The 27171-nt window shown below is 33.8% G+C and overlaps 2 protein-coding genes across 2 annotated transcripts in view; both read right to left on the bottom strand.

Moving 5' to 3' along the window:
* Positions 1-323: 323 nt before the first annotated feature.
* Tsp_09715 (putative muscle M-line assembly protein unc-89) lies at positions 324-7256 on the bottom strand. Its single transcript, XM_003374355.1, has 26 exons — positions 7215-7256; positions 6968-7162; positions 6880-6917; positions 6404-6588; positions 6214-6340; positions 5928-6106; positions 5735-5876; positions 5443-5618; positions 5233-5374; positions 5003-5175; positions 4796-4931; positions 4559-4734; positions 4189-4506; positions 3538-3691; positions 2972-3480; positions 2754-2907; positions 2518-2696; positions 2282-2459; positions 2056-2231; positions 1590-2000; positions 1419-1520; positions 1224-1386; positions 987-1120; positions 805-917; positions 540-708; positions 324-361 (listed from the first exon to the last, which is right to left on the bottom strand). The coding sequence occupies exons 1-26, from the start codon at positions 7254-7256 to the stop codon at positions 324-326; spliced, it is 4509 nt and encodes a 1502-aa protein (XP_003374403.1).
* Positions 7257-8076: 820 nt separating this feature from the next.
* Tsp_09716 (putative immunoglobulin I-set domain protein) overlaps positions 8077-27171 on the bottom strand; it is a 30546-nt gene continuing 11451 nt past the window's right edge. The window contains exons 21-62 of the mRNA XM_003374354.1: positions 26831-27142; positions 26489-26667; positions 25976-26290; positions 25423-25740; positions 24917-25234; positions 24243-24557; positions 23741-24003; positions 23138-23384; positions 22501-22818; positions 21960-22277; positions 21379-21696; positions 20767-21081; positions 20097-20414; positions 19488-19847; positions 18969-19286; positions 18351-18620; positions 17782-18099; positions 17329-17646; positions 16962-17279; positions 15657-15766; positions 15411-15605; positions 14959-15166; positions 14797-14900; positions 14534-14741; positions 13817-13878; positions 13394-13587; positions 13172-13344; positions 12611-13031; positions 12377-12549; positions 12105-12213; positions 11742-12050; positions 11511-11683; positions 11340-11451; positions 10983-11279; positions 10685-10863; positions 10379-10490; positions 9830-10326; positions 9325-9606; positions 9141-9261; positions 8790-8965; positions 8596-8674; positions 8077-8383 (exon numbers count right to left, since the gene is read on the bottom strand). Coding sequence (XP_003374402.1) covers positions 8077-8383; positions 8596-8674; positions 8790-8965; positions 9141-9261; positions 9325-9606; positions 9830-10326; positions 10379-10490; positions 10685-10863; positions 10983-11279; positions 11340-11451; positions 11511-11683; positions 11742-12050; positions 12105-12213; positions 12377-12549; positions 12611-13031; positions 13172-13344; positions 13394-13587; positions 13817-13878; positions 14534-14741; positions 14797-14900; positions 14959-15166; positions 15411-15605; positions 15657-15766; positions 16962-17279; positions 17329-17646; positions 17782-18099; positions 18351-18620; positions 18969-19286; positions 19488-19847; positions 20097-20414; positions 20767-21081; positions 21379-21696; positions 21960-22277; positions 22501-22818; positions 23138-23384; positions 23741-24003; positions 24243-24557; positions 24917-25234; positions 25423-25740; positions 25976-26290; positions 26489-26667; positions 26831-27142 — 10357 coding nt within the window. The remainder of the gene's footprint in view (positions 8384-8595; positions 8675-8789; positions 8966-9140; positions 9262-9324; positions 9607-9829; positions 10327-10378; positions 10491-10684; positions 10864-10982; positions 11280-11339; positions 11452-11510; positions 11684-11741; positions 12051-12104; positions 12214-12376; positions 12550-12610; positions 13032-13171; positions 13345-13393; positions 13588-13816; positions 13879-14533; positions 14742-14796; positions 14901-14958; positions 15167-15410; positions 15606-15656; positions 15767-16961; positions 17280-17328; positions 17647-17781; positions 18100-18350; positions 18621-18968; positions 19287-19487; positions 19848-20096; positions 20415-20766; positions 21082-21378; positions 21697-21959; positions 22278-22500; positions 22819-23137; positions 23385-23740; positions 24004-24242; positions 24558-24916; positions 25235-25422; positions 25741-25975; positions 26291-26488; positions 26668-26830; positions 27143-27171) is intronic.

Here is a 27171-nt window from a genome sequence, read left to right as displayed (position 1 = left end):
TGAATATTTTTATTCAGCGCAACGTTTACTGAACTGCTAAACGTTAAACAGTGTTTTCAAGAAGTATTTATGCTATACAATAATTATATATGAAGTGCATGGCAATTACATAAAATTTTGGCAGACCTGCGATCACCAAACAGTGGTTTTAATAAATGAGACAGCACTGAAAAATGATCAAGCAGTACATTTAAATAATAATATACATAAGCTATTTGTTTGCTGTGATCATCAACAACAAAAAAAGAAATCTATCATCAGAAAAGCTGAAATATTTGTTCTATCAGTTAATACTACTGTTTTATTTTCCTAATTGTTAGTTTCTAAAAGAAGAATTTGTTTTCTTCCAGCATTTGTTTGGCTGGAATTTTTACAGTGGAAATGAAAATCTGATTTCATATTTTTGAAACCTGGGGATTGACCAGATGAAAGGCAATAATTCATCACTTTAAATCAGTAATCAAATGGTTCAGCTGAAAAATTTTAATTTAATGACAATTAAAATTAATTTTTAGCATTAAAAAATGAATTTGAATTACCTTCAACTGCAACAGTTCCAGTAGAAGATACTTCACCAGCTTCGTTGCTAGCTATGCATGCATAGACTCCAGAATCTCGCAGTAGTGGAGTTTCAATTATCAGTGAATACATGCAAGGTGGTTCATGGACGAATTTTATTCTGTTTGTTTCAAAAAGAGGTTTCCAATCCTAAATTATCCGTGCAATCAAGTCATATATAAGTTATTATTAAATTATCTTTTTTCATTCAGATTCTGTTTTATCTAGTGTCAATGCTTTAATTACCTTGTACCATTTGATTTCAGGAATCGGTGTGCCATCTATGCGACAATCAAGGCGACAAGGTTTGCAACTTTGCACAACTTTGGAATTAAGTGGCTGAATAAACGTTGGGCGAACTAGAATTGAAATCCGTTATCCAGAAAGAACATAACTTTTTACAGTTGTCACACAAAGATGAAACTTACTAGCCAGATCAACCAATACATTTTGCTGAGCTTCACCATGATCATTCACTGCCTTACACTGATACTGGCCAACATCCTCTTTCGAGAATGCATATATTGTCAGGGAATATTCATCATTTCCTTCTCTTCGAATACTGAAACAATTAACAGCGTTTTTATAATTAAAATTTAATATCATAAAATTCAACTCGAAATCAAAAATAAAATAATCAAATTAATCATCAACTGTTCACTGACTTGTATTTCCCAATCAACGAGTCTGGCTGAATTTCCCATCCACGGAAAAGCCATTTTACTTCTGGTTCTGGATATCCATGAGCAAACATTGACAATACCAGTTTTCCTCGTTCAGGACAAAAAGCGCGATCAGTTTCTTGAGGAGAAAACCACGGTGCGCATGCTGAATATGTACACATTTTTATTTTAACAAACCCACATATTCACATTGCTCTATACCGTATCGTTCACCATATGTTTTGTTCATTGCATCCTGAGCATAAGGGTCTAACAACGGTATGGGCCTGTTGTACTTGTCTGAAAACATATTATCGTCAGTTAGTACTTTTCAGATCGCTTATCGATATTATAATTTTAATTTTTCACCTAGAGCAGGCTTTGGTGGAGCCATCAACTGAGATGGAGGCGATGGAGGAGATGGGTCACTTATACCGTACAGATTTTCCGCTCGAACGCGAAACTGGTAACTTTTACCATGTTCCATGTTGCGAACTTTGCAACAGGGTTGCGGGATGTTATAATCGACTACATACCACTCTCTGTATGGTAATTCTCTCATTTCCACAATGTAAGTAACTTGTGAATATCGAGGTGGGGTACGTTTCGTTGGTATCCAAGACAACGTCAGAAAATGTCCTGAAACTTCAGCAATGAATGGCCCTCTGTCAGGTGGTGTTGGAATTGAGGAATAGTGCAATCGTCTTGGTAGAACATCCGCAAGATACTTGTAGCACGGTTCCATAGGGTGATCAATGGACATGTGATCCAACCTCGGCACTGTGAAGCATCAGTAGTTCAGTTAAGTTGCCATTTTAAACAACATACTACTTACCTGTAACATCCAACACAGCTGAGCTGCTGATCATTCCAAATTGGTTCGACAGTTCCACCACATACTCGCCCACATCATTTGAAACGGAAGAATCGATGATTAAAACGTACGAACCACCGCCAGCATAATGAGCATGTACTCTTTCGTTGCATTCAATTAATTTTCCATTGTGATACCTGTTAATATCAAGATAAATTTGCTCAATTCATTTCTAAAACTTACATACCATCGTGCTTCCATTTGTTGAGATCCTTTAACAAGACAATCAAAAATCACCGGAAAACCAGAAAAAACATGCTTATTCTTCAAATGTCTCAAAAATGCAGCTATTTCAGGTCGATCGGCAAACTCTCGTCCATGACTTGCTACATCCGCATTGTCCATGATTTGGCGTTCATATTTATCTAAAATCAAAATGCCTTTGCACATGTCAGCATTACAGTGGAACAGGTACAAACATACCGCTGAGTATGGATAATGTTCCTTCTGTCGAAATCATCCCATCATCATTTGTTATTGTACATTTGTATTCGCCTTCATCATCTATGGTGGCATTTAATATTGCTAAGCGTTGAAATCCCCACCTGTCTTTCCAAGTGAGAATTCGATCAGATGGGACCAAAGGCACGCCATCTTTCAGCCTTAAAAGAATGTTATTTAAATTAAAACATTCGTTTCAACTCAAAGAATTTCTTCACCATTGAACAGTAGGATATGGAGAACCAACAGGAAAACATTCAAATTCAGCAGGTGAACCTGTATGAATTGTCAAATTTGCCAAACCTTGCTTGAAACGAAGTCTTTCTTTAATTGGCTCAGGCTCCTCTTCAAGTAGGTTTACCTTTGACTTTTCTGAATTAGCTAAAACATTGGCAATTGCTAATCTGAACAAACACTGAAGTTAAGCTGTACATACCGTCAACAATGAGCTGTGCTTTGGTACTGTTAGTGCCATATTCATTTGAAGCAACACATCGATAAAAGCTATCGTCATTCAAGCAGACATCTTTTATAATTAAACGCTGCCATCCATCTTCTCCTTGTTGAATATCGATTCTCTCATTCGGTGACACTTCAACACCATCCTTCAGCCACCGTATTTCAGGAAACGGATTTCCAAATGGCAAACACTCCAGTGTGATCGTATCCCCTTCCATGACGCGCTTCACTGTTAGAGGTCGAATAAATCCTGGAGCCCTTCCATGCTTGATCTCCTCTTCCCAATCAACAGCTGGTTTTTTGCTCAGCCTGTCAACTCGTACATCGCTTATTGTTCTAGCTGATCCATGTTCATTTTCAGCCAAACACCGATAGCATCCTGAATCCCACGGAGATGCATTGGTTATAATTAATTCAACTAAACCATCTGGTGAAGTATTCATTTGATGTCGACCACCAGAGTAAATGCGATCTCCATCTTTTAACCTGACAAAGTGGAAAATATGACTTAACTGTAAATCTACTTTATACACAACATGCTACCATCGAATCGATGGCATTGGATCACCATCAACACGGCAAACCAAGCGGAGATGTGATCCCTGTGTGAGCTTTTGCGAAGTGAGAGGCTCGATAAAGTGTGGTGCTTTGCCTGCTATGCTTCTGCGGTGAGATAAATCTTCCCCAATAAAAGATGCTGAAATGTACACATATTAACATTGCTTAATAAAATCAGAATACATTTGCAAACTTCAGTACGTTTTACTATGACTCTCGATTTTGTATTTGCTGATCCTGAACTGTCTTCTGCAACGCAACGATACAATCCTTCATCATCAGGTGTACAGCTGTGAATTTTAAGTCTGCATTTTCCGTCAGGCAAATTTTCAATAATGACGCGGTCAGATTCTTGGAGCAAATCGCCATCCTTGTACCTATGAAATTAAAATAAAATGAAAGATCATGATGAAACTGAAAAGTATGAAGCACCATTTAATTTCAGGAGTTTCACCAGAACTGCATATGCATTCGAGCAAAAGAGGATGCGAATCCATCAGACGTAAATCTCTTAATGGTACTGTAAAATCGATCAGAGTTGTTTTTGGTTTCTTTGCTCGCAGCAATTCACTCATTGAAACAACTAAATTTCAAACAACAAATAATGATATTTCAAAAAACATGGGAAATTATTACATTCAACACGAGCGAATCCTTTAGTAGTTGCAGAACCAAACTCATTGCTAGCAACGCAACGATACGAGCCCTCATCTTTTAACATTAGTGATGGTATTATAAGTTTAGACCAGCCATTTTCTGCATTTTCCAGTTTTATATGACCATCAGAACTAACAGTCAGTCCGTCTTTGAACCATCGAATTTGTAAATCGCTTCCAGAAAACTGACAATTCAGTTCCAACCGATCACCTTCAGTGCAGCGTTCATTCTCCAAAGGAACAATTACCTGAGGAGCCACCCCTTCAGGCAAAATGAAATTTTGTTTTTCCATAGCCACTACAGCATACGTAAATTAAGTTGAGAAGAAAGGCAGATTTACAATTATTACCTGGAACGGAAACAACTCCCATGCTGTTGGCAGTACCGACTGAATTTTCAGCCACGCAACGATACAATCCTTCATCAGCGTAGCTGCATCGCAGAATCTTCAAAGTAACTGTTCCATCATCATCAAACGTCATTGACATTCGATCGGATGGGCGCAGTAACTTTCCGTCTTTGTACCTAAAACATTTACCATCACTGTTTTGATTTAATCGTCAAAAAGTATTAAATAAATAATTACCATTTAATCTCCATTGGAAAATCACCGTCAACTTTACAGGTTAACATCAAATCAGATCCTTTTTCAACCCATGTATCAGTTAAAGTTTTTGAAAACCAAGGAGCATTTTGTTCTACTTTTTTGTCGGCTTTCAAAGCTGTAAAGAGATTATTTTCATATTACAATACTGTAATATTTTTACAGTAAATTTACAGTGAAATTGCTTACTGTCACTAATGAGCATGCATGCACAACTACTTGAGCCGTGCACATTACTAGCAACGCATCGATATGCTCCCAAATTTGATTGATCTACTTTGTCAATAGTTAGGCAACACCTGCCGTCTTCGAATAATTCTGTTTTTACATCTCTGCTCGTAATAGCCATACCGTCTTTGTACCTAAAATAGTATCAGACTAGTCCACAAGTTATCAATCCTCAGACTGGAGGTGATTACCATCGAATTTCTGGAAATGGAACACCTCTGACTACGCAATCTATACAAACTGGAAGGTCAAGTGATGTTTTAGTGTCTTGCAGCAGTTTTGTAAAAAATGGTGCATATTCTGTCTTTTTTGAAACTTCTCTTTCTCTCTCCACTAAACATATATATATATATATACATCACAGACTATACTGCGATGCGAATAATCGTTAGTCAACATACCTTCTACTGATAAATATGCTGAAGTAGTTGCCGATCCAATTTCATTTTCAGCAGTACATCGATAAAAACCTGCATCACACTCAGAAAAGTATTGTATTCGCAACCGACACTTTCCATCAGGGTATGTTTCCATTTGAACGTGAGCATCTTCTTCAAGGAGCTGATCACCTTTATACCTGCAGAAAAGTGTTATAATATAAGTATAAATACACACAGTTCAGTAGAGTTTCGAGTCATTATATTATCACAACGGTTAAATTTGCTTCAACTCATTTATGGTCAGTTTATTTACCAGTGAATTGTTGCCTTTGGATTTGCGTCAACGAAGCATTCAATTACCATAACAGATTTTTCAGGAAGGCGCCGGTCATGTAAAGGTACGTTAAATACAGGGGCATAAAAGTTATCATCACGTTTGCGATTGCTTTTCGATGCTGAAAATAACTTTACATTTATTTAGCGCACTATAATGGAACCCATCTCACGTTTAATTGTGAATACAGCACTGCATTGATCAGTGCCGAGTTTGTTCGTTGCTACACATTCGTACAATCCAGATGCATCAGCAGTAACTTTATTCATTGTCAACAACCATCTACCTTCTCCCAAGCTGTCTATGTGCAATCCCTCTTCCTCAGGTGTTAGAGGTACTTTATTTTTGAACCTTAACATTGCAATATGAGTTACGCATAATTTAAAATCCTCATCAGTAACGTTATAAATATGCAATAATACTGCAATTGAATTATAAAATAAAAAAAATATGCAGACCATGTTAACTCCGGAGTTGGTCGTCCACGGACTTTAACTTCAGCGCGCAAAGTCTTTCCTTCATTTGCACGCATATCAACCAAAGGAATTACAAATTTAGGAGCAACTTGATCTGCGGGCTTTGGAACTAAAATATAAATATATTTTTCACAAAATAACATTCAAAGTATTTCACAGCGTGAGCATTTACTTTCAACTGTAACAGAAGCCTCGCTGTATTGTGTCCCATACGGATTGGTTGCTTCACATTTATAATTTGCCGCGTCTTCTGGACGAGCATTTTTAATTTGAAGCAGAAATACAACTTCGTTGGCAATACATTCAATTTTCCCCTCTACACGCTCATTTGGAACCACCTCTTTATCATTAACGTACCTAAAATAAAAATAAGAAATATTTGCTGAAACAGAATTTTTTGCGCTATACAGATCAGTACATTTATAAACATGAGTTACGAATAAAAACAAATCAATTAAGCACACATCAAGAAGTAAGAGGGATAATAGCAAACAGCATCATTTCATGCCAACTTCAAATGAAATATATATATTTAACCATTTATAACAGTTATGCAACATAGCCGCATACAGTGTAAACAGATAACAACAGTCAACAGAAAAATCTGATACTAATAACTCAATAAGTATATGTAAAATGAGCAGTTACCAGCAAACTGACGGTAATGGATTGCCAATAATTCTTGCCTATAATGGATATTTTATTAAAACCAGATAACATTTCATTAAACAGCTACCTCAAGTATGAGATTTTCACCCTCGATAACACTGTTTGAGCGCAGAGGTTTGATGAACTGTGGAGCCATACCAGAGTCCAGTTCTTCTGAAGCACGCACATCTAAATTAACATCTTTCAAAAAATTTTCATTTGGATATGAATAAAAAGTGTTGTAAAACTCGTTCACTGTGTTCAGTGCAAAAGTATTCAAGTCCTGAAACATTTCAATTCATATGCATATCATGTTACACTGCAGAAGACATTACCTGTAAGTGATCTATCTGATAGTCAACCACTTCAGACAACATATTGCCTACACTATTGCTTTTGAGCTTTCTTTAAACTAAAAAATTGCTTACAGGCATTGAATAGTGCTTTGTATGCCTGACATGCTGTCCAATGACATGTCTGTTTTCCAAACAGTCGACAACACTGACATCAACATCGTGCTTAGCAAACAGCTCAGCCTCTTGTTACACTATTATTCAGATCGCACGTGTCAAACAAGTTACATTTTTTATTGTAAGAGATAGTGTTTCTTCTCATAAACAACGCTTCTTGCTATACCTTCTTAACTTTAACATTCCTTTCCTAGCAGAAGAAGGCAACGTTCTGCATTTTAAAAGATCTGTGCAAACATAAGCAATGATTAATTATAACACGTGTTCTGTTTTGATTTGTGAAATAATAAAGTCCAGAAAAATTATGCAAATATGCATTGTTTTAGCAAAAATGACGTTATGAAACTAGAGGTTAAAATGACACTATATTAAATCCTGTTATAGTGCGTATTACTACTCTATCACTTTCTTCAACAGCTCTAATTAACGCTTCTGTTTAAAGTACTATAACCTTAAATGGAAAAGCCTTATTACATGAAATGGCCATTAAATTACAACCTTTACTATCTAAATTGCATAGCAGCATTTAAATTCTAAAAAATTTCATATGAAATGCATGCAGGCTAGATTAGTTTATTAATAAAAAACGATGAAAACTGTAAATGTGACTAAGCATAAAAACTGACTGAGTGCATACTTGAAAATGATCATTAAACTACAAGAAGATAAAAATGCACAAAATAATGAACTTCATTTTCAGTCAGCCATTAAAAGCACTACTTAAAGTTCAGATATCAAAAGCAAAATGCACCCAAATAATAATTTCTACGTAACCATTACCGTCTAAATTGAGTAAGAAGCTTAAATAATCAAAAGCTGCACATCCTAAAGATGATAAAACGTAGAAAATGCCTGTACCGCCAACTTTCATTTCACATTCAGTGCGATCTTTTCCCATATGATTCTGAGCAACACAAGCGTACATTCCCGCATCATCTGGTATCACACAGGAAATATTTAATGTACACGTTCCATCAACGTCTGTTTCAGCCACTATCCTTGAATCTGCTGGCAATGGTTGACCATCTTTTAACCTGAAATCATTATTTGACAAATTAAACCTCATAAAAAGTTAAAGTGCTCTAAAACATTGTAATATTTTTTAAAGATACATTTTCCATGTTGTTTTTCTGCACTCATTTGAACTACATTCTTAAAGTTGTTAAGCAAATTACAATATTTCATTTTTAACTAAGAAAAAGTATTTCGCTGCATAAATAATCAAACAAATCAAATACTAACTTACCAAGTAATTTTTGGGAATGGCTGTCCTTTTACTTTGCATGTTAATTTTAATGATTCCTTTTCGTTACCACGTATATTTTCTAAAGGTACTACAAATTTTGCTCCAATGCCATCATCAGAAACTTTTTTCATAACCGGAACTAAATTTTTTTATATAATAAAGCTAGCATCAATAAACAAAAATCAAGCACATACTTTCAACTGACAATTGGGCTTCTGAATAATCAGAACCTTTATCATTGGAAGCAACTATTTTGATAACTCCTTCTTTGCTTTTATCACAGTTAATTAAAATAAGCTTGTACGTGGCGTCGTCCAACTGTTTCACTTCAATGTTTGGTCCTGCCTTCAATTCAATTCCATTTCGATACCTGAAGAACTTCCACATCACTAATTTTTGTAATATAACAAGAAATTTATCTTTTAGTAACATTTAAAACAAGCTGCACAACATTAAAAAGACTGTTAAACAGTAAATTAAATTTTCAAAATGGTGCATCAACTAAGACTATAAAAACAAAGCATCATAATGGTAAACGAAATTACCATTTAACAGTCGTAGGCTTCCCTTCTATTGTAGCAGAAAATGCGGCATTTTCACCTTCAAGTACAGATACGTTTTTCAGCCCATCAGTTATTTTTGGCTTCAGTGGTTTTTCTGCTGTACCTACAGCAATTAAAATTATTATTTGCAATAACATACATATTGTTTGAACATTTTTCTGCTTACTTGACACAGACAGTTTTCCAGTTGATTTTGCGCTACCAAATTCATTAGTAACTTCAACAGAGTAACTTCCAGCATCTGCACGGTCAATGTCATTCAAAATCAACTGATAAGTATTACTGTCCACAGTTATCATTTCCATTTTTGATGTGCTTTTTAAAATGGCATTATCTTTATACCATTTTATGGAATTGGGTTTTGGGTCGATTTCAACTTCTAATACTATACGACATTTCGGTGCTGTAGTTCTGTCAGTAAGACCACGGAGGAATTTTGGCGGATAACCTGAAGACATCACAATTCATTAACTTTTAAACTTAATTAAGAAATAAAATTTTTGTGATTACTTTACAACCATATCATATCATATTACATATGGGATCAATCGTTATGTAATTATTAATTGGGAAAAATAATAAGCAGTTAGATTATTATAAAATATAATTATTTCCTTAATATAATTATATAGGATTATATATTAGATATAATTATGTTTATAAGGATATACCGGTCACTTTCAACGTGCATTCAGAATTCACTGTTCCACTTGAATTTGATGCCTGAAATTTCAATATTCCCGCATCATCCATTTTGACAGCAGGTATGCAACATTTGCACAATATCTCGCCATTTGGCAGCATTTCAGTATTGCAATAATGTGGCTCAATAAGCCTACCATTTGCAAACCAGCTAATGTTTTCAGGAAAACCTTGAAGCTGAACTGAAAATTCAACTTTACTGCCCACATCTGCTGAGTGGTCTGACAGTCCTCTCAGCAACTTCAATAATCCTTTGTCTTTTATCTCATCGCTCTCTAATTTTTGTATTTTTCCAACAGTTAACTTCCCTTCAGATGCCACAGAACCAAAATCATTTTCAAGAACACATTTGTACTCTGCCTGATCATTTTCTGAAGCATCTTCTATTGTTAAAATATAATTTCCATTATCCAAAGATTTTGCCACTGCTTTATCATTTCCAGATAAAATTCTTCCGTTTTTATACCTAAAAAAATGTTATTATTCATCTCATCTAACATACTGTGCAAAGTACCCACCATTTCACAAATTTAGGCTTTCCTTTCACCTGAATTTTAAAAGTAGCAGTTTCTCCCGGTACAATCTGTATATCTTCTAAGCCTTTGAGAATTTCAAGAGCATCTGGGCTACCTAAAATATAAATGTTTAACATAAAAATGAAATGCAATAAAATTGAAGCATAACATTTAAATATCTTCAACAAAATGCAGCAGATATCACAAGTGAACACAAAACAAAACTTAATAAATGATAAAACAATTGCAACTGTTAAAATTGCATGAATAAACAAACAATAATGTGCATTTAATGAAATGATAACCTACGCTGAACATGTAATTCTGCAGCAGATGACACCACGTTTCCATATTCATCCATGGCCTCTACACGATATGCTGATATATCTTCAAGTGATGCATTGTGAAGTTCTAGCTCACAGTGAGTACTTTTAGGAAAGTTAATTTTAATCTTTTCATCTGGAGAAATTTTTTCCATATGTTTGTACCTAAAATAGATTTTTGCAATGAAATACGATGAAGCTTCAAGGTGCTGTTCACAACTGAGCAGCAGCATAAATGTTTAACTAACCCAGTTCGATTTATTAATTAAATAAAATAAGCTTACCATGACACGGTTTTCGGAACCTGAGAAAATTCAACCGAAAAAAGCACAGTTTCCCCTTGAGTAACTTCTTGATTTTCTAAATCACGCAATATTTTAAATGACGGCTTCTGAGAGTGATCGTCCAGAATGTTCAACATAGCTTCAGATTTTGCCATTCCTGATTTGTTTTCCACTTCAACAGAGTAAATGCCTTCGTCATCTAGTTCTGCTGAATCAATTTCTAATTTGTGCAACTTATCTGTCATTGACTGCATCACAACACGTTTTGACTCTGCAATTTGTTTACCATTTTTGTACCTGCATTTGCAAAAATTATTCAGTTATGAAGAACGGAATACAATTTTCTAGTGACATTACCATCTGATTGCCTGTGGTTTATCAGAAATTTCAACAAGGAAGGTAATTTTTGTTCCAACAGTACACTTTTGGTCCTTTAATGGTTTCAAAATTTTCAATGGCTGAAGCAGCTCTGCAACAGTATTAAAAAGTAACAAGCACGAAGTTTGATTAATGAAACAATAATCTCACTTTTGACGGCAACGTCAGCTGAACTGTCAACGGCTGCAGAACCAAGCTCTGCAACAATTTTGTACGCTCCAGCGTCATCTTCAGTTGCATCCGTGATAATCAAACCGACTTCAGACTCCTTCTCTACCACTTTAACTCTAGGAGAAGGTTCTATTTCTTTCCCATTTTTGTACCTGAACGCATATTTATTAAATAATAATTATACAGTAATATACTGAACCCATTCTATACCATATAAATCGGTGCGGCTTTCGATTAAGTTTAATTTTAAGTTCTAAAGTATCTCCAAAATTTATTTGCTGATCGCTCAGTCCCTTCACTAGCGTTAAAGCAACGTCTTCATCTTTTGGTTTCTCATCATCACGCGCTTTAATTTTGACTATTCCCGAAGAAGAAACATCTCCTTTAGAATTTGAAGCTTGAAATTCATAACTGCCTTTGTCATTCATGCTGCAGTTTTTTATTGTCATTTCATAAATTCCATTTGCGGCAGAAAATTCACAGTTTGCTGATTCTTCTAATTTTTTGCCATCTTTGAACCTAAATAAATTTTTATAAATAGTGCTCATATTCAATAACTAATAAATAACTGACCAATCCACTGAGTCCGGAGACCCTACCATGTTGACTGCTAATCTGATTGTTTCACCCGAAAATAGTTCTACAGGTTTCAATCCATCATTTATTTTCAACGGAACTGTTCCTGTAATATATAACAAGTAATAATTTTGTAATGACGCATACACATTTTTAACACCCTATAATAGTTAATAAACATTAAATATTACAATACAGTACAGTACAATTAAAAGTGCAGGTTAACTTATATTTTTAAAATGTTAAAAACAACTAAGATTGCAAGGCACCTTTCACATTTACATCAGCTGAACTATTAACTGAGCCTTTGTCATCGAACGCTTCTATTTCATATTTTCCAGAATCATCTTCTTTTGCATCTGTAATTTCAAGGATAAATTCTAAGCCATCAGAAGAGATCTTAACTCTCTTAGATGGAAGAATCTGCTTCCCTGATTTATACCTGAAAGTAAAAATAGCATTTTGTAATAAAAAAAAATTCTTCCTCAACTAAAAATTCATACCATTTGACTTCTTTGGGTTTTCGACTGAATTTGGCACGCAGTTCAAAGGGTTCTCCATCACTAACGTTCTGATTTGTCAAGCCTTTAACAAGCGCAAGGGCTGCATCTTCATCCTTTGGTTTGTCATCACTTTCAGATTTTATTTTAATCAGTGCATCTGATTCGACAGAGCCGTCTTTATTTGTTGCCTTGAATTCATAACGTCCTACATCTTTAATGCTTGAATTTTGCACAATCAAAGTATATAAGCCATCATCTTGAGATTCCATGCGTAATGTTCGACTGTTTTTAAGCTTTACTCCATCTTTGAACCATTCCACTTTTTCTGGTAAACCAGTCAATTTTACAGAAAGCTGCAGCGCATCGTTTAATTGAATTGTCAAATCAGTTAATCCTTCAGTGATTTTCAAAGGAGGAATAGCTAAAATTTCATAAATTTCAGTTAAGATTCATATGTAAAGTTCATCAAATTTCAGAAGTGTGAACAAAACAAAAATATATGAAAACAACAAAAGGGCATATAAATAGACTAATCCACAATCCTAATTGAATGTGACTCACGTTCAACACAAACTTGAGCTGTGCTTTTCACAGTTTCTTGACCCATTTGTATTACTACGCTATACTCTCCGGCGCTTTCTTCATCTGCTTGTTTTACAAACAAACTTAGAATCGAGTCGGTTTCTTCAATTTTTACACGTTGACTATTTCGAAGTTCCTTATTTCCATGATACCTAAAAGCGAATATGGTGAAACAAATAAACTCTGCGTTTAATTTCATACCATTTGACACTTTCAAATTGCCCTTGAATCTCAATTTCTAAAGTCAAATCTCTACCAAATGGAACCACGGTATCTTCTAAAGGCTTTGTTATCGAAAGCTTTTTTTCTTCTAAAACCAAAATCAGTGCAATTAAGTAAAGAACAAATAAAAGTAACAGCGACTGAAGCGTTTTAGAATTTTTTAATGTATTGAGCTGAATTTAATGAATTTTCAATAATTATCTATTGCAACAAAAAACAATAAAGTTCAACTATAACATTTTGTAAATAGCCAGTTATTTATTAACAATTTATCATAAATACCTTCAACAATTACTGTCAAAGTAGCTTCAGTTTTGACAGATAACGAGCCATCAGATATAATGCACGTATAGTTTCCTTCGTCTTCTTCTTCAGTTTTGGTTATAGTTAGTGTGCATACACCATCAGGAAAAGAATTAATTTCTGTGCGCTTGTCTGCCAGGATCTCTTTCCCAGATTTATACCTGCCAATTTATATTTATGTCAGAAAAATTAGATGCAAAAGAATAAATTACCATCGCACTGTAGGTAGCTGTTTGCGATTTCGCAAGTTAATCTGGCATTTCATGACAACAGTACTGCCTTTTTTAACACTCTGGTTCTTCAAACCGTGGCTAAATTCCAACAATCCCGCGGCTTCAGAAACTACATCAATATTTCACTTTTAGATTTTACAAAGAATGGAAGAAGCATTTTTTTTTAAATAAGCATCCAAACAGATCAGTAAAGCAAATATTAAAGTTGCAAACAGCTGCGGCTGTTAACAATCACTGCACTGGTGTTATTACTCGATTTTAATTTTATTTCAATAATAACGTTTATCCGTAATCATGCAACCGACTTTAACAAACTTCAAACAATGCAAGAATTCACGTTTTAAGCATCCGATTACAAAGTTATTATTGAATGATTGAGAAAATCAGTACAAAAAAATACTATAGTGCAGTTTCAAAGTATTTTTTAGCATGATAAGAAAGAAGTTAAAAGTTGTTACTCAATAAGCAGCATCTTAAAAATAATTACACATAATAAATAACATATAAAAATAAATAATTCGCAATAAATCTAATGGTTATTAATAAAATGAACAATAAAATTGTACAGATTAATATTATTTACCTTTTAGGTCATCGTCTGTTTTTATTTCCACTTGATTTACTTTCACTTTGCATGTATAATGGCCGGCCATTTCTGAAGTGACATTTTTTAATATCAGCTTTTGCAAACCGTCAGGGAATGATTCTATTGAATGCGCCTCTTCCATTTCAATTGGCACTCCATCTTTATACCAATAAACTGTTGCTGGTGATGGACTTGCAACTTGGCACTGAATAACAAAACTTTAAGTACGAAATTATGCCAGATTTAAAATCAATGTTTACCTCAAAAATGACAGATCGAACGTCATCATCAGATATGCGATGATGAAGAGGTTGTGTAAATTCTAAGTTTTGCAACGTTTCCATTTGCATTTCATCTTCAATAGCTAAACGTTTCTTTTGTTTTGTAACAAATTCAATTTGCTCAGTACAAATTACACTTACCAAAAACAGAAACAGGAGCTTTAGAGCTTACATATCCTGCCAAATTTACTGCTTCGCAACGATAATTTCCTTGATCTTCAACTTTAGCGTGATGAATGATAAGTTTCTCAGTGCCATCCTTCGTGGACACTATTTCGATTTCATCAGACGATTTTATGATATCACCGTTTTTATACCAATGCACTTCTGGCAATGGACTGCCCGCTACCTAAATCATTCTCATTTTGATGTCAATATAGTTTTAATTATAACGCTGAAATCATTTCTACTTTGCAAGTTAGCATGATCTTCTCTCCTTCCTTTACCATAGTTTCACGAAGTTCATGTACAAACGATGGTGCAATTTCTTCTTCAATTTCTTCTTCCAGATACTCAGATGCTAAATAAAAATCAGCTGCTGACGTTTACATCTTCAAATAAACTGTATGTAGGCAGTTACTCAAAACGCAAACTGTTGCATCAGACCAAACAACTCCGGCATCATTTTTAGCTTCACATCGATATTCAGCCACATCGCTTTCATCCGCTTGGTGAATAATCAATTTATGTATTCCATCTTGGCAAGTTTCGATTGTAATTTTTTCACTGCATACAACAGGAACACCCTTTTTATACCACATCACTTCTGGATAAGGAACTCCAGTAACCTGAATTGAAAGATAACTTATCTGAATAAAACATATATTACTGAAAGTTACCTTGCATTGCAAAACCACGTCTTCACCACTGTTAACAACACAAGCTTTAAGCGGTTCAACAAAGTCTGGAGCTACTTCATCTGAGTCGTCATATTCTATTTCTTTTGCCACTAAAAGACACATTTTTTATTTTAAATATTTGAAAAATAATTTTTATACAGCAAAATCTTATTATCTTATCATGCAAAATTTTAGTAAACTCAGTTATACATAACCGAATATTAAATTTAACTGTGCAAATGCTTCATAATTTCTGGACTTCATGAACACTGTTTAGAAAGAACAACCAAAAAGCCTACCAAGAATATAAAATAAAGTCATTATCGATAATACCGAAGCTCTCTTCGACAGAATCACTTCCGGCACCAGATATTTGAAAGATGCTAAACCAACTTATTCGCAGAAAAATTTTTATGTCAAAATTACTTTTTCAAAAATAAAATATTTTCCGCAAAATGCTATCAATTTGAAAACAGATGAATAAAAAATCATTTTTATCCTCAGTATGCATCACCAGTTTATCAAATACATTATTAAACGTAAAATAAAACATTAAAAGCAGAGCATCTGAAATTCATGCCTGACAAAAGATTAAAAGTATTCAATGAAGCAAAAACTCATTAATAATTAGTTTTTAATTCTTATTAAAAAAAGTATAACACAACATCATATTTTTGTTATTACTTTACTTAAAGAAAAGCATTTATTGATTTTTATATGCATGAAGGAAAAGAACAAATAAATTCTGAAGATTGAAGAAAGGGCTTCTGTTTATTCAAAAAAACAAAGCTTTTATAAAAATAAAATTTTCGACTTGAATAACCCGATGAGTATTTTAGAAGTGTTTCATTTTATAATAAAACTTAACATTTAAAATAAAAGACTTTTAATTAAGAATCAGGATTATCAATATTTATGCTTCATTCTACATAATATATAATTTCTTAATACTTTCGTTCTTGCCCAGCTATTTCACTAAATAAATATTCAATAATTTAATTTATTGTATGCCCATTCATCTGTTCATGCGGCACATACAATTTCATCACAAAATTAGTATTTAACGTAATACTGAGATACTATTATTGTGCATCACAAGTTAAGCTATTTGGTATTACAAAATTACTAACAGATTTTGATATGTTGCAGCTGTCGTTTCATGTTTTCAAATTTTTATATAATTTTTATAATTCATTTATAATATCACGCCGTTGTAAAGCCATGTTACATACTTTAAATAAATTCTTATAGATGATATCAAAAGACATAGAGTGAAAAAGGAAAGTATGAATAATAAATGCTTACTTTTCACTGACAAAGGCGCTTCACTCCAAGCAAAACCTTTCTCGTTTGACGCTTCACATCGATATTCACCTTCATCTTCCTTTATAGCATCGCTGATTTGCAAAACGTAAACATCATCGGCTTTTTTTAACATTTTGTATTTTTCACTTTCAGTTATTTCAACACCATCTTTAAACCAACGAACTTCAGGAGCTGGAAATCCAGTCACTTTGCATTGCAGTGTACCAACTTCATGCTCAGATGCTTCGCAAAGTCTCAAAACTTCAATGAACTCTGGAGCAACCATTCCCAACAAAGACACTGGCTTAGCTTCGGCAGCTAAAATGCATGTAAATGCACGGCTTGCAACATATGTAGCTAATTTTACCTCTGACTTCAACAACTGCATTACTCCACACAGCTCCACTTGAATTGCTTGCAATGCAACGATATTCACCATCATGCAGCGAAGAAGCATTCGAAATATGGAGTCGATGCAATCCACTCGGTAAAGCTTCCAACGTAATAAAATTATGTTCGGCTGTTATCTCTTCTCCATCTTTGTACCACTTAACTGTAGGAAGAGGCATACCTGCCACTATACATTCAAGTTGAATTGATTTTCCTTCATCAGTAGATACACTTTCAATATCTTTTATAAAGGAAGGAGAAACTTCTTCAGATATTATTTCACTTGTTTCCGCATCTGCAATATATGCATCATAAGCATATCTGATAAAAAAATGCACTCCATACAGCGTTATGGAATTCAGTATTGAAAGTGTGTATTATTAAACCGCTATAATTGCTACAAAAAAGAGAACACTTCAACATTTCTTACGCTGAATTTCCAAAGTAGTCGTTGTTGAAGATTTTCCGCAAACATTAACAGCTTCACAGGAATACACAGCACAATCTTCAGGCTTGACGGATTTAACAATCAACGTTTGTGTCCCATCAGAACGGCTGGATATTTCAAAATGTTCACTTTCCAAAATTTCGTTACCATCTTTGAACCAGCGCACAACTGGTGTTGGCTCACCGACAACCTTGCAAGAGAAAGATGCTGTCGCACCTTCTGCAGCCTTTTGAATTTCAAGTACGGTGACAAATTCTGGAACAAATCCTTTCTGGGATCGATCTTCAATTATATCACTTTCTAAATAAATGCATGCATAAATGAGCAGAAATTTTCAAAAAAAATAAAATCATTCAAATGATCAGTACAACGAATTGTTTACCCTTAAAATTTACAAGTTGATTTATTACATTTAAATGTTTTTGCACTCATATGCCGGTTCGATTCATCAGATTAATAAATGAAATGAGCAGTAAATGTTGATTAATATATTTGATGCAATATAAATTAAAAATAAATACTTGACACTTCTGTTCTTCTTTCAAATGAACTCGATTCTGAAAGAAAATTGCTGAAATCATGCTGAGATTCTTCAAATATATGAGTCTTTTCATCCAATGCTATCTTTTCTGTAAGTCTTGCTTCATTTGCTTCAGTGGAGAATACATCAACTCTATCAGCCGTAGTGTCATATAACTGCTCCTTGTCAAAAACTAATGCTGTGTCCACAGAGGTTTGTTGACTTTCTTCCAAATTTTCAGAATCCAACTCATGTTCAAAACTTTCTCTGTGTTCATATTCAGCTTCATTGGAGCTCCATTCTGTATTTTAAAATTACAATACTATCACCACATACACAAATATTTATAAATTGTACGTTATATTAATATTCTGTAGTGCTCAGCCATGTTAAAAAAGCAATATATTTTCTTCATTAAAATAACTGTTTCATTTATGGAACTTCAATGCAGCATACATATATAGAACAAATAAAACACAAAAGCGTATAGCATAACTTCAACTCAGCATCATGCCTGCCACAACTTATTGCATTAATTGCTTGTTAGAAAGCATTTTTGGCTACAATTTAAGCAGATAAAAGCATTAGACCATAAAGCCAACGAAGAGTTCTAGTTGCACAGATATATCAGAAATCGTCAAACACGTACTTTCAATTTCTAATATTACTGATGTTGATGATCTGCCAGCAACGTTTAATGCTTCACAACTGTAATTTGCTTGGTCTTCAATACTGACGTGTGTAAGTATAAGTTTCTGAGTGCCATCTTCCTCACTTTTCATTTCAAAATGTTCATTATTAAAAATTTCTACTTCATCTTTAAACCAGTGAATTTCTGGAGTAGGCTGTCCTTTTGCAACACATGTAAGCACTGCCTGCTCACCTACATGGACTTTCTGATATTCCAGTGGAACAGTAAATTGGGGTAAGATAGCTGATTCTTCTTCAGATTCAGAAAACTCAACTTCTATTCATATGAAAGGTAAAGGATTCATTTTTTGAACAATGAATGCAATTAAAACAACTGAGAAATATGAAAATAATTTAACATTTAAAAATGCAGTGTTACTGCATCAGGCATATCCAGCAATTTTTTGAAGCAAACTCAAAGTAAAAGCAATGTAAATTTAAATCCCATATATAAGCCAAACCACGAAAATTTGTTTACCTTGAATTTTGAAGATACTTTTTGTAGAAGATCTTCCTGCAACATTTACTGCTTCACACTTGTATTCCGCTTGATCATCTTTAACAGTTTTTATTATGATCAGCTTTTGAGTACCATCCATTTCGCTTCTGATTTGAAAATGGCTGTCGTTTGTTATTTCTTGTTCATCTTTATACCATCGAACTTCAGGAACAGGACTGCCCTTTGAAACACACGTAAGCACAGCTTGTTCACCTTCTCTAATTGCGTCATATCTCAAACTGCTTATAAACTGCGGAGCCTCTACCTTTTCTTCTTCCACTTCTAACACCATAGATCCTACAAATGGCATAACAACAAAAACAGGCATAACCAAACATTCTACGATTAACAAAGCATTACAATTTACTTTAATTATTGTGATGGCATGATAGCATCATCAGAGTAAATTCAGTTAATGCAATCTACTGTTGTAGTTGTTCAGCACTATCAAACGCTGAATGATGTCACTTGTGAATAAGCTCACAATTACACAAAAAACTACAGAGCTCTATATTCATTTTATGAAATTACAGAACATTGTTTCAATAAAATAGCAATATTTAGCAAAACAACATTGTATATACATACGTTCTATATCCAAAGTTGTTTGGGTTGAGGTTTTTCCAACAATATTCCATGCTTCACATCTATACACCGCCTGATCTTCTATTACAGGTTTTGAAAGTATCAACATTTGGGTACCATCTGCTTCGCTTTTCATTTTGAAATGCTCATCATTTTTAATTTCCTCACCATCTTTATACCAGTGAATTTCCGGTGATGGATAGCCCTTCGCAACACATGTAAGTATTGCTTGCTGTCCTTCATCAACTTTCTGATATTGCAGATTCGTTATGAATTCAGGTGCCACAAGCGATTGCTCTTCAACTTCAGATATCAAATGCTCTAAAATTATTCACTTATACAACACTGTACAACACAACAAAACAAAACACACTGCAGTCTTCAAAAAAATCATAATTTAATGATTTAATAAATCTACTAAAACTATGACACATTGCCAATAAAAACAATAAATTACCACTGGATATAGTACTGGATTTTTGAATATTTAAAGTAAATATTTGAATTATTCTTAATAAAATAAATTAAAAGTTGCATCACTAAACCTAAAAATACTTTTTTTAAATATAATATAATATAATATAATATACTGAAATAAAGTCCTGAATGTAGGTAAAAATCCATTGCTAGAAAAAAATTTAAACAAAACCGCACAAAACACAATAATGCTCACTTTCTACTTTCAAGGTGGTTTGTGTTGTAGACTTTCCACCCATGTTCCATGCTTCGCAACGGTACTCAGCCTGATCGTCCACACAAGTTTTTGTGACAATCAGTATTTGAGTACCATTTTCCCCGCTTTTCATTTGAAAATGATCATCACTTTCAATTTCTACTCCATCTTTAAACCAGTGAATTTCAGGTGCTGGATATCCTTTTGCAACACATGTGAACAATGCTTGCTGACCTTCGTAAACACTTTGATGCTCAAGCGTAGTTGTAAATTCTGGTGGTACAACGCCTTGTTCAACTTCAGAAACGGCATATCCTATGTTTTATAAATAGTAAGAAAAATAATATAATTTAAATTAGAATAATCAAGTCAAGCACATAACTTGCAAAAACAGAAGCGTAATTTATCGTTCAATAAATTAAAATGCATTCAAAATACGAAACAGCCAGAAATAATTTAAAAATTATTTTTGCATAAATTAAATCGTTAATAAACTTGGAATATATAAAGGAATCCATTATACAGCATGCATCTTGTTATACAGTTCATACTACTTTGCCATTTTTAAGCTGCTTACTGTGTGAAATAGAATTCAAAACAGATACAACTTACTTTTCACTTCCAAAGTTGTTTGCGTTGTTGACTTTCCAGCCGCGTTCCACGCTTCGCAAGTGTACTGTGCTTGATCATCCACAGATGATTTTAAAAGAATCAGTGTTTGTGTTCCATTTTCCTCGCTTTTCATTAGAAAATGTTCATTATTGAAAATTTCTTCGCCGTCTTTATACCAACTAATTTTCGGTGCAGGCTGGCCAGTAGCTACACACTGAAATACTACTCGTTCTCCTTCATAAACTTGCTGATGTTCCAAAGTCGTAGTAAACGTAGGAGGCACATCTTCAAGGCTTTCAGTTTCAAATTCGTGATATCCTAAAGTTTTCTTATTTATTATGTAAGCTGATTATAAAAAATAATTCATAATGGTCTTTGAAATTCACTACTTGTAATTCCTCTTCTAAATCACACTGGTTAAATCATTCATTATTATACATATGGCATTTCGCAGTTCGATACATCATAATTAATTTCATTATATTTGCTTTATCGATTTCAGATTTCACAGCAGCAGCTCAGCATCAAGAATTTTAATACGTGATACGGTCTGTAAATGGTAGAAGAAAATGTTAACTTACTTTTCACTTCGAGTACAGTTTTCGTCGATGCTTTGCCGGCAATGTTCCATGTTTCACACTTGTACTCCGCTTGATCATCCACTACAGCGTTTGAAATAATCAGTTTATATGTACCATCGTCCTCGCTTCTCATTTGAAAATGCTCGTCACTCTGAATCTCTTCTCCATCCTTAAACCAGTGCACCTCAGGTGAAGGCTGGCTTTTTGCAACGCATGACAGTATGACTTGCTGCCCTTCATAAACTTTCTGATATTCCAAACCTGTAGTGATTTCCGGTGGTACAGCCTCTTCTTTTTCAACTTCTGATTCCGTGTATTCTGCAATTTTTATAAGTAATTAATATCTTTAATATTTCGAAATCTTGCATCTTACTTATTTTGCAATAATCACTAATTGCATTTACATAATGATAGTTTGATTTATTTAAGTCCTATAGGCATACCAGTCTCATTGCTGTTTATAATATTAAGAAAACTCTACTGAGGTTACACAGTTTGGTAAAGAATGTCAATGCAGTTTTAACATAAATGTTTTGCTTACTTTCAACTTTAAGAGTTGCTTGTGTGTATGAACTGCCAGCTATGTTGCAAGCTTCACATCTGTATTTTGCTTCGTCATCAATGGAAACTTTCGAAAGAATGAGTATTTGTGTACCATCTTCTTCAGTATGCATTTCAAACTGCTCACTTTTATGAATTTCTTCGTTGTCTTTGTACCAGTGAATTTCAGGGGTAGGTTGACCTTTGGCGACGCATTTAAGCATAGCCTGCTGTCCTTGGTAAACTTTTTGATATTCCAAAGCAGAAGTAAATTCAGGTGCTGAAAGCTCTTCACTTTTAACATCTGACTCAGTATACCCTAAAAGAAAATGAGGTAATACATTAATTAGTTGACAGCATTTTTTCAATGCAATGACATAATCTGTTACATCTTTTACACTCGCTTAATTTGTTACATGCAATATAAAATAAAACAAAATAATATAACACAACATAATAATCATAATCATGACGTGTAACATAATCAAAATTTCCAGAATGTATTAATAAAATTCTATGTTGAAAATAACAATTTACTTTAAATTTTGTCCTAAAATGATAACTTTTAATTCATTTTCTAAATACTAAAAATGTAATTTGTCCAACTTATAATTTATTTAAATAGAGCAAAGCCATACTTTCAACCTGAAGAGAGGCTTCCGTATATGATTCTCCTGCTACATTTCGGGCTTCGCATTTGTACACAGCATCATCATTTGCGCTCACTTTTAGAAGAATTAACTTTTGTGTACCATCAGCTTCACTTTTCATTTCAAAATGCTCATCATTGTAAATCTCTTCACTACCTTTAAACCAACGAACTTCTGGCTTAGGGTGACCTTTCAGGGCACATTCAAGCACCGCTTGCTGTCCTTCATAAATATTCTGATATTGTAAAGGAATGGTAAATTCCGGAGGTACAACTTCTCCACTTTCAACTTCAGAAACAATATACTCTAAATATGTTATGCAATGTAATATTATATGATGTATGCGTCATCATAAATATATAAATGTAAAATAATAATATTCTAAAATAATATAATATTGAAAAAAATCACTACAAATGAATAAGCATATGCACACCAGATATACATACATTCGTGCATAAACGCAACATATATAACTTTGTAATAAGTAATATCTGTTTATCAAACTATATAACCAAGTAACTTAACATGAAACAAAAAAATTAGCATACTCTCAACTTGAAGAGTAGTTTGTGTGAATGATCTACCCACTGTGTTCCATGCTTCACATCTGTACTCTGCTTGGTCTTTAGTACTGACTTCAGAAACAATTAATTTTTGGGTTCCATCTTTTTCGCTTTTCATTTCAAAGTGTTCACTGTTGTTAATTTCTTCATCATCTTTATACCAATGAATTTCTGGTGTTGGCTGTCCATGAGCGACGCATGTAAGAACTGCCTGTTGTCCTTCAGAAATTTTTTGATATTCCAATTCTTTTGTAAATATTGGTGCCACAGTTTCACCTGCACTCGGTTCTGACACAGTGTATCCTAATGCATATTTAGCAATTTTAAGAAAACACAATAGTTACATTTTCTCAAATAAACAATAATATTATTTGCAAAGGGTCTACAAATTAAAGAAAACTTATAGTATTATTTTGTTTATGATGAAGAACTCAGCTTACACCCTGCTTAATGCTACTACGTTTGCTAAATTGCACCCTGCATAGAATTCTAGTAATCAAGCAAAATATTGTAGAAGCTATGCTTACTTTGAATTTCCAAGATAGTTTGAGTTGTTGATTTTCCAACTGTATTAACTGCTTCACAAGTATATTTCGCTTGGTCGTCAATTACAGTTTCAACAATTATCAGTCTTTGACGACCATCGCTCTCACGTCTGATTTGAAAATGCTCATCTTCTTGAATCTGTTGATCATTTTTGTACCAATAAATTTCCGGTTGGGGATGTCCTTTGGCTGTGCACATCAACACTGCTTGCTCTCCTTCGTTGACTTTCTGATAATGCAGAGAAGTTGAGAATTCAGGAGGAACGGGTTCTTCTTCATAAGTAGATGTTTCGCATTCTGCATTAAAAAATAAATGCATTATACATTTATATGGAAACAGTTTTAGAAATGCTGTGCATTTCGACTCAAAAATTGTATTCACAATTTTAAAATTATTCGTGCTTAAAAATGGTCTAACGATAAATTTCAAGCATTCTAAATTGAAACAACAGAAGAAATAATCTAATCTACAGTATAGCATTAGTAGATACTGTATACCGTACTCCATTACGGTCTCATGCTGCTTAAAAGTTTCACATAATTTTATCAGCAAAAATTTGCTAAATCAATTCTTTAACAATAAATCTTAAACTTAAATAACAGCTGTTAAATAAATTAATTAATTAATTAATAAGTTTAATCATAATGTTCCATACTTTCCACTTTTAACGCTGCTTGCGTGAAAGAACTTCCTACAACGTTTCGCGCTTCGCATTTATATTCCGCTTGGTCTGCTAAATAGGCTTTGCAAACAATGAGTGTTTGAGTTCCATCTTTGTCAGACCGCATTTCAAAATGACTATCGTTTTGGATTCTTTCATCATTTTTAAACCAATAAATTTCTGGTGAAGGCACGCCTTTCGCAACACAGGTTAAAACTGCTTGCTCTCCTTCACGGACTGTTTGGTATTGGAGGTCAGTGGTAAATTTGGGAAGAATTGTCTCCTCTTTATCACATTCAGATTCCTCATACTCTGCAATCATCATTAAATTTCAAAATTAATAACCACATACTTTCTGAAATCGCTAGAAATCATTCATAAAGCACATTTCTAAAACACACTTTCAAAATCATTAAAAATACAAGCACATGAATGCATTACCGGCTGTCTAGTAATTTATTTTTACGTACAGAGTACAACGAAATAAAATGAAAACATACTTTGGACTTTCAATATCGTTTTCGTAGAAGCTTTTCCAGCAATATTTACAGCTTCACATGTGTACTCTGCTTCATCAACAATGTGCACATTATCGACAATCAGTCGTTTTCCGCCTTCTTTTGTGCTTGTAAATTTGAAGTGATCATTTTCATGAATTTCATTTTCATCTTTATACCAATGAATTTCCGGTTCTGGATTTCCAGTAGCGAAACATGATAAATCAGCTGTAGATCCTTCAGTGACAGTCTGAGGATACAGCGGAACAGTAAAATGCGGAGCTACTGATTCTTCACCATCTGTTTCCGAAACAGTGTATTCTAGTGAAAAAAGAATATTAGCCATCATTAAAATTATGTTCTCTGTCTCCTGAATGTCACTGAAGTTCATCATGAATATAAAAAATTTTTTAATTTCACTTTAACCATATACGCAAGAAAAAAGTGTGAAGAACAATTTTTATAGCGTGTTTATATGATTTACATAATTATCTGCGTGTAAATATATGATTAAAATTTCAGATAAGCATTAACATTTTTAAACAAGTTTACTTACGTTGAATTTTCAATTCAGCGCAAGTTTTCACTTGACCAGCCACATTCGTTGCTTCACAAATGTATTCCCCTTCGTGCTTTTTCTCCACTGCGTCAATCACCAACATGTAAGTACCCTTTTCATCTTTTACTAATGTGGACTCGTCGAAAGTTTCAATCACTTCACCGTCTTTATACCATTTGAGATCAGGCTGTGGAAATCCGGTTACTTTACACGAAAATAAAGCTTTGTCACCAACTTTAACGTTAACGTTGGAAAGGCATGAAATAAACTGAGGAGGCTTCAGCAATTCTGCACTTCCTTTTCCTTCGGCTACTAAAAATTCATAAAATAAATATCAACTTCACAGCATAACTGAACTATTAATAAAATATTGAAGTTTCAACATTCAACTAATAATCATTTCAAATTTTTTTATAAGCGCCATTATGTATTCAGGTGTGCAATCAATAAAATATATCATAGAAATCATTCAAAAAAAACATTCAATAAATACTGCTGATAATCACTTACTTTCCAATTTTGCAACACATGTTTCTTGGCCGTGCTCATTCATGACAACACATGTATAATAACCGGCGTCTTCTCTTCTCACATCATCAATAATAAGACGGTGGACCATTACATTTTCTTCTTTATGACTTCCCACTCTTATTCTTGCCAAAAGTTCAACTTCATTTCCATCTTTTAGCCTAAATAGATTAAAAAGTGAAAAACATCTTGCAAAATTTGTAGTAACGACATTTCTGTAGTGCTTTTATAAAGCAACCATTTTGTAAAATAAACATTCTCATTAATTTAAAAAAAAACATTAATATGAAAAACAGCACCGTGTTTTACAAAATAAAAACGCACCATTTCACACAAATTCCTTTTGATCCAGGAACGATGCATTCAAAAATTGCTTGCTTCCCTATTGTCACTTTGGTATCCTTGATTTTGGAAATAAATTTCGGCGCCATAGAGGATTCATATCGACTTCCATCTTCCTGAAATGCAACCACTAATTTACCCAATAGAAGAATTAAAAATTCTTTGCATACGTCCATATCTTCATCTGGCAAACTAAAAGCGAAATCGGTGCCTGCTTCAGAACCTTCAATATCGCCCGTGCTGAGCGCGACGGCTTCAAGCTCACTGCGCTCACTGTATTCTTCACGGAGATATCTAAACTTTCAACATTACACATATACTCA

The sequence above is a fragment of the Trichinella spiralis genome, assembly GCF_000181795.1.
Source record: "Trichinella spiralis strain ISS 195 chromosome Unknown Scfld6, whole genome shotgun sequence".
NCBI classification, from domain to species: Eukaryota; Metazoa; Nematoda; class Enoplea; order Trichinellida; family Trichinellidae; genus Trichinella; species Trichinella spiralis.
The sequence above is the reverse complement of the archived record's forward strand: the minus strand, read 5'-3'. Positions and strand labels throughout refer to the sequence as shown.